The sequence below is a fragment of the Mirounga leonina genome, unplaced genomic scaffold (genome assembly GCF_011800145.1).
Source record: "Mirounga leonina isolate KUSES-001 unplaced genomic scaffold, KU_Mleo_1.0 Mir_175, whole genome shotgun sequence".
NCBI lineage: Eukaryota > Metazoa > Chordata > Mammalia > Carnivora > Phocidae > Mirounga > Mirounga leonina.
In genome coordinates, this window is record NW_023270453.1 from 33,081,053 (window position 1) to 33,088,593 (window position 7,541).

The window sequence follows — 7,541 nt, forward strand, 5'->3', positions numbered from 1 at the left end:
GTGATGCTGGCTCAATACTTCAAGATGATCTCCAGCACACACAACCTTGAGAAGATACAGACCTCAGAAGGGAAGTGCGTGAGACTTTTCCCTCCTTACCCTCCTTGTTACTCGAATGTGGCCTTAAGTGGTTTCCAGCTGCTATGCACTTTCCTTCCAATGTGGGACATTATAATCAGGAAAGGTCCTCCCTGGCACTGAGGGACGAAACCACTATATACAAAAAAACCTAATTCTTGATCAATGATGCTTTCAAGGAAAGACTTTAATCAAAAGGGGGAAATGTGAATATTAATACAGGGAAACCTCACAAGGTGGAATCAGGATCCTAGAAGGGGAGGCTGGTAGGGGGAGCCCTACCACCCAGGGTCAGCTACAGAGATAATTGTTAATTACAGATCCCTACCACAAGTATCTCAACAGGAATCATTTATAGGCCCCAAAGGAGAAAGATGTACATTGCATCTTCTACAAGAAATCAACCACCCTGCAACTCAGCAAGTGAGAAACTATAATAACCCTGAACTCTTCTCTCCAAGGGATTTTTTTTTTTTTAAGATTTTATTTATTTGAGAGAGAGAGAAAACATGAGCAGGGGGAGTGGGAGAGGGAGAAGCAGGCTCTCCACTGAGCAGAGAGCCCGATGCGGGGCTTGATCTCAAGACCCTGGGATCATGACCTGAGCTGAAGGCAGACACTTAACTGACTGAGCCACCCAGGCGCCCTCCAAGGGATTTTTGTTCAAACACTTCCCAACAACCTCCTTCTTCTCTACAAAATAATGTTCCTCTCTTGTTTGTTGGACTCGCCTATGGTTTTGGTATTGCTTGCTGCTCCCGGATTGCAATTCTCTGCTATTCCTGCATAAGCCCCTCTTTCACTGATAAAATAACTAGAAGTTTTTATTTTTATGGTGAACAGAACAGAGCTGTAGCTCTACTTCCTTGCACTTTGTTGACCATCTGTTGCTCCACCGTTCCTTGTATGTACCTCTGTTCCAGCACCTATCACACAAATCTGATGCTGTATGTCTCTCTCCACTAGGCTGTAAGCCATTCCTTTTCCCCCTTTTTTTTTTTGGTGAAAAGATTTATATTTAGATTTAGCCAGCTGGACTCAGTTTAGATGATTCCAATTTTGTTGGCAACATCCAAAGCATCATAGTCAGGAGCCAGTCGAACATATGCCTTCTTCTCTCCATCAGGTCTGATCAAGGTGTTGACCTTGGCCACGTCAATGTCATAGAGCTTCTTCACAGCCTGTTTGATCTGGTGCTTATTGGCCTTGACATCCACAATGAACACAAGCGTGTTGTTGTCTTCTATTTTCTTCATGGCTGACTCAGTAGTCAGGGGGAACTTGATGATGGCATAGTGACCAAGCTTGTTTCTCCTGGGGGCGCTCTTTTGAGGATATTTGGACTGCCTCCACAGACGCAGTGTCTTGGGTCGTCGGAATGTAGGTGATGTGCGGATCTTCTTTTTTGTGTGACTGTGGACGCCTTTCAGCACCGCTTTCTTGGCCTTCAAAGCCTTTGCTTTGGCTTCGGCTTTGGGAGGGGCAGGGGCTTCTTTCTTAGTCTTTGGCGCCATCTTCGTAAAAGGCCCTTTTCCCCTTTTTTTAAAAAAATTTTTTATTTATTTTTAGAGATCATGTAAGTGGGGGTGGGGGGTGGGGAGGGTGCAGAAGGAGAGGGAGAGAGAGAATCTTAAGCAGGCGCCACGCTTAGCACAGAGCCCCATGGGGGTCTGGATCTCATGACCCTGAGATCGTGACCTGAGCTGAAATCAAGAGTTGGATGCTTAACCGGCTGCACCACCAGGCGCCCCTGTAGGCTGTTTCTAAGTGCTCTGCTCAAATGTATCCAGAGCCATGGCTCTCAGCACATAGTATATGTTCAAATGCCTCAGTCTGGAAGCCCTATCTCCTGACTTCCGGTCCCCCACACTATCCTGTATTGTGTACTGATTTGCCACCTAGTGGCCACATGACCTTGAACAAGTTGGTCCCCGTTTCTCAATTTCTTCAACCATAGAACACAGGTAATAATCAAACCTTCATAGTACTGTTGTGAAAATTAAACGTTCGTGAAAATGAAGAGGTTAGTGTGCACAGTCCTGACACAAAGAAAGCACTTAAGTGAAGCTGTTAATATTATCATAAACGTTTTACTAATAATCAGGAAACGTGTCTTGGTGTATAAAGAGCTTATGCAGACTTTGAAGAACTCTAAAAGACTTTGAAGAATCAGACTGACAAATTTAATTAAAAACAAAGATGGCGGGGCACCTGGGTGGCTCAGTCGGTTGGGCGACCAACTCTTGGTTTCAGCTCAGGTCATGATCTCAGGGCCGTGGGTTGGAGCCCAGGGCTGGGTTCTGTGCTGATCACAGAGCTTGCTTGAGATTCTCTCTCTCTCCCTCTGCCCCTCGCCCTGCTCATGCTCTCTCTGTCTCAAAAACAAAAACAAAAACCCAAAATAAAACAAAACAAAAAACCAAAAATAAAGACGGGGTATAAGCTTCACATAGGATCTTATATTGGGAACACCTCTCACTAGTGAGAACTTTATCCTAACGCAAATGGAAAATATGACTGTATGAAACCTAAACTAAAAATGGACAAACAGAAAAAGAAATACTCTGGAGAATAGAATACAGTGTTTTTCTGCTGGAGAATTAACTCTTTCTTGAAGAAGCTGTAGTAAGTATAAGAGAATGTGGTTGTTCAAGTCAATAAAAGATGGCCAGTGGTGAGTCCTCCATTTACAGAGTTCTACTGAGCTCCAGAGGTTGAAGAATTGTAATTTCCTGGGCCTACATTAGAACTCCACAATTTTTAGACTCTAAATTGCAAAGTTTTTCTGCCACTATTAACCAGTCCTATTGTTATTTTGTTTAAGTAATAGCATATTTGTCAAAGAAAAGTAGATAATATAAACTAATAGAAACTTTCTTTAAAACACCTACTTTATACATTCTGGTGTTAAAAAAAATAGGTGTATATTTATCTATTATATATTATGTTATGGGTTTTTTGGTCTGTTATAGCTATGACCTGCAATGGTTCTCTGAAGAAGTTGGTCAGTTCAGACTAGGGATAGACTCAGATTTTAGAGAATCTATTTCATATGATGGGTGAACATTTCCAAAAGACTGGTTTTGTAAAAAAAAGATTCTAGTGGCAAGTTGATTTATTTTTATTGGCATTCTTACTCCAAGGAATCTTTGTCTTAATTTCCATGCATATTTTTTTGACAGTAGTTCAACAGAATCAAATATCTCTGAGTCCGAAAAAATACAAAGATTGGAAGAATGTAAACAGAATTTGAGATCATAAAGATTCAATGTTTCATCATGATGTTTTCTAAAACAGGAAGGTTTTAAGAAATATTCAAACTGATAGGTTGCTAGATGATGCTTAGTAGAGGGTCATACAATCAGAGAAATAAAAAAGGCGGAATATTTTGCCAGGGATTTTAGGTGTTGGGTTTTGTGCAAAATATATATATATACCTTTTAGAGGATCACAAAAAAGCATTGGAAGTCTAAACCCTAGAATCTTTCCAGATTTAGATGAATTTATTTAAAGTAACTAGTTCATGAGAAAATGTAAAACATGGCAATTCTCTCTATTGAAGCGAGATACACTAGGAAGTGTATTTTTAAAATATTATTTGCTTTCAGAGTGCCTGGGTAGTTCAGTAGGTTGAGCGACTGACTCTTGATTTTGGCTCAGGCCAGCATTCTTGGGGTCATGAGATTGAGCCGCGCATGGGGCTCCCTGCTCACTGGGGAGTCTGCTTGAGATTATCTCTCTCTCTACCCCCCACCCCCACTCACACGTGCTCTCTAAAATAAATAAATCTTTAAATAAATAAATAAAATATTATTTGCTTCCATTAAGGCCAGGAATATAAAATTATAATAAATTCTGATTTGGTATAAATATTATATTTAAACTTAATGGTTCTTTTTAAATCATTTTTCAATATATTTCAACTACTTTAACATTATAGGGAAAATTAGCCACTAAAAAAAATTATTTTTATTTATTTATTTATTTATTTATTTATTTTAAAAATATTTTATTTATTTGACAGAGAGAGACATAGCGAGATAGGGATCACAAGCAGGGAGAGTGGGAGAGGGAGAAGCAGGCTCCCCGCTGAGCAGAGAGCCCAACCCCAGGCTTGATCCCAGGACCCTGGGATCATGACCTGAGCTGAAGGCAGATGCTTAATGACTAAGCCACCCAGGCGCCCCCAAAATTATTAAAAGTATAAATGTACTGGCACACATTTTCTCTTTCACCTCTGGAACCAGTATGACTTGGCTGGGCACTGGCTGGCTGCCCTACTTATTTTCCTGCAAGGAAGGTCCTGATATTTTGTATCTTTATTTCCTGACTGAATGCGTTTCCCTTCTTTAAATTTGTAGCAGAATTTCTCCCCAGAAACAGGCCCAAGCCTGTAAAAAATAGTATAGCATGCTAATATTGGGAACCATCAGATCTCTCAATAAATGAGTACTTTGTAAAATAAATCTTTTTTTTTTTTTAAAGATTTTATTTATTTATTTGACAGAGAAAGACACAGCGAGAGAGGGAACACAAACGGGGAGTGGGAGAGGGAGAAGCAGACTCCCTGCCGAGCAGGGAGCCCGATGCAGGACTCGATCCCGGGACTCCAGGATCATGACCTGAGCCGAAGGCAGTCGCTAAACCAACTGAGCCACCCAGGCACCCTGTAAAATAAATCTTGCTAATGTCATACGAGAAAGGAAAAAATAAAACTCTTCATGAGAAGCATCCAGAATATGAAAGGTTCAGTGTTTACTAACTGAGAAATAAGTCTCCAGAGAAGGCTTGGAAAAGCTGTCAGAACACAAGAAAATTTTTTACTCAGTATTTACAGGGGGCCAAGTTGGTTCTGAAGTCAGGAGCCTGACGCATATCCTAATACGACAAAGGAAACACAAAGATTTTGTGCTACCTCAAATGCATATAAGCATTAATAATTAATATTACTTTATTACTCAACAATAATTGAGTTAATAATTACTCAACAATAAATTTTTTTCTCTTTTATATTGGTATAGAGGGCTTTTTTTTTTTAAGATTTCATTTATTTGAGAGAGAGAGAGAGCGTGCGTGTGCATGCACCGTTGAGTTGGGGGGGCAGAAAGAAGGGGAGAAGCAGACCCCCTGCTGAGCAGGGAGCCCAACGTGGGGCCTGATCCCAGGACCCTGGGATCATGACCTGAACCGAAGGCAGACGCTTAACGACTGAGCCACCCAGGCGCCCCATCTTGTGCTTATTTTGATATTATTGAAACAGTTAAAAACATAAATATACAAAAAATAAATGTATTTCATATAAAAATTTCTCAAGTTTCTTACTACTGAGAAACTGAGCTTCCTTGAAGGTGTACCATGTTTACATACACGGAGGCTTTGTGTAAAGTCTGGCACATTGTCTAATCTTTCTGAATAGCCCACAAGGAATGAACTTTTATCTTTTTTTTTTTTTTTTAAAGATTTTATTTATTTGCGAGAGAGAGAATGAGAGAGAGCGTGAGAGGGAGGAGGGTCAGAGGGAGAAGCAGACCCCCCCGCTGAGTAGGGAGCCCGATGCGGGACTCGATCCCGGGACTCCAGGATCATGACCTGAGCTGAAGGCAGTTGCTTAACTGACTGAGCCACCCAGGCGCCCCAGGAATGAACTTTTATCTTGGTATTTAACCCAAAACTTTTGCTTTCTCATTTATATTCTATTCCATAATACATGTTTATTTTCATAACATTTATATTTTAAACTACTTGCTATCACGGAAAATTGACACTGTAGGAAGATGGACCATGTTTTATCTTGTGACATCAGGTATCTTAGCATATTTCTGGGGTACCTAGGTTCAGAAGTAGTCTTATTCATTGGCCAAGAAGTTCATGAAACATTGCTTCCTAAATTTTTAGAAACACTTAAAAGGAAAACAACAACAACAACACACTTATAAAGAGAAGGAGCTGCTTTGTAATGCATTTTATTTATTTTTTCTTTTTAAAGATTTTATTTATTTGACAGAGTGAGCGAGGGAGAGAGCATGAGCCGGGGGAGCAATGGAGGGAGATGGGGGAAGAGGGGAAGCAGACGCCTCCCTGAGCAGGGAGCCCGATGCGGGGCTCGATCCAGGGACCTGTGATCATGACCTGAGCTGAAGGCTGCCGTCCAACGACTGAGCCACCCAGGGGCCCCTGTAATGCATTTTAAAAAACAAAGTACAGATGATATGAAAATGTTGGGGTTCAGAGCGAATGGACAAGAAAGAATTCTTGAGACATCTCTGGTGCAAATAGGTGATTTTATTAAAGCACAGTGACAGGACCCGTGGGCGGAAAGAGCTGTACTTGGGTTGTGAAGGGTGGCTGATTATATACTTTCAAGTTGGCAGGCGGTTAGGGGGTGCGTGAGTCTCTAAGGAATTTTGGAAGCAAGGTTTCCAGACCTTGAGGGGGCTAGCTATTGTTAGGAAAGGTCATTTTTTTTACTGTCTAATAAAACCTTAGTCATGAGACCCTTCAGATATCTATCAGTGGGTCATATGTTTAGAGGATGATTGTTAACATGTCTTGGAGGGTAGAGATAAGGGAAGTTTCCGAAGGAATCTGTATATGTTAAAGAAGACTTACAAGATTCTGGAGGTGTGGGTAATGTTAAGCTAAGATTGCCTTTTGCCCTTAGCAAAGTAGTAACACCTAGGCAGTTGAGTTCCTAGAGGAAGGTCACTCGACCTGTTTCAAGGACTTGTCAATGGGGTGTAAGTTATAAGGAAATTTAATTTTTGTCTTTTGCCTTTGTTCCCCACATCCAGATACTGGGTGCGTGGAGGTAGAGAGGAACTGTCTATATTATCGTCACAATTTTTCAACAAATCTAATCTATTATAAAATTTAAAGGTTATTATTTTTATTTAAAAATTTATTTTAGAGAGTGAGAGATACAGCACGAGCAGGGGGAGAGGCAGAGGGAGAGAGAGAATCCTCAAGCAGACCCCCCCGCTGAGCGGGGAGCCCCAAGCGGGGCTTGATCCCACGACCCTGAGATCACAACCCAAGCTGAAATTAAGAGTCAGAGGCTCAACCAACCGAGCCAGGAAGGCGCCCCTAAAATTAACAGGGTATTAAAAAAAGAATCTACCTTTAATAACTGAGGGACCAAAGATCAGTGCCTGGCTATGATTTATTATTAACAGAACCTGAATGACACCAGGTCTTATACTAGTTTTAATATTCTCAAGCCCAATTCTCAAGCTTCAAGTGAGTGTAGTTTTTGGGCTCCAGTCGATTTTCCTATTTTTGACAGTTTTCCTACCTCACTCTGTTGGGAATAGTGGGAAAAGCAGTTATTTAAGTCTTCCCAAGGGTCTGGGCAAGCAGGTGATCAAAAGTGGTTAACAATAAAGGGGAAGAGGGGCGCCTGGGTGGCTCAGTTGGTTAAGCGACTGCCTTCGGCTCAGGTCATGATCCTGGAGTCCCGGGATCGA

At 41.3% G+C, this 7,541-nt stretch overlaps 1 protein-coding gene across 1 annotated transcript; it reads right to left on the reverse strand.

Moving 5' to 3' along the window:
- Window positions 1–1,068: 1,068 nt before the first annotated feature.
- On the reverse strand, window positions 1,069–1,601 carry LOC118021948 (60S ribosomal protein L23a-like). The gene has a single exon (XM_035022440.1). The coding sequence runs from the start codon at window positions 1,590–1,592 to the stop codon at window positions 1,122–1,124; it is 471 nt and encodes a 156-aa protein (XP_034878331.1). The 5' UTR covers window positions 1,593–1,601; the 3' UTR covers window positions 1,069–1,121.
- Window positions 1,602–7,541: the final 5,940 nt, after the last annotated feature.

What these genes read in the sequence shown, in the direction of transcription:
- LOC118021948 (XM_035022440.1), bottom strand. Translation starts at nt 1,592, where the DNA reads ATGGCGCCAAAGACTAAGAAAGAAGCCCCTGCCCCTCCCAAAGCCGAA.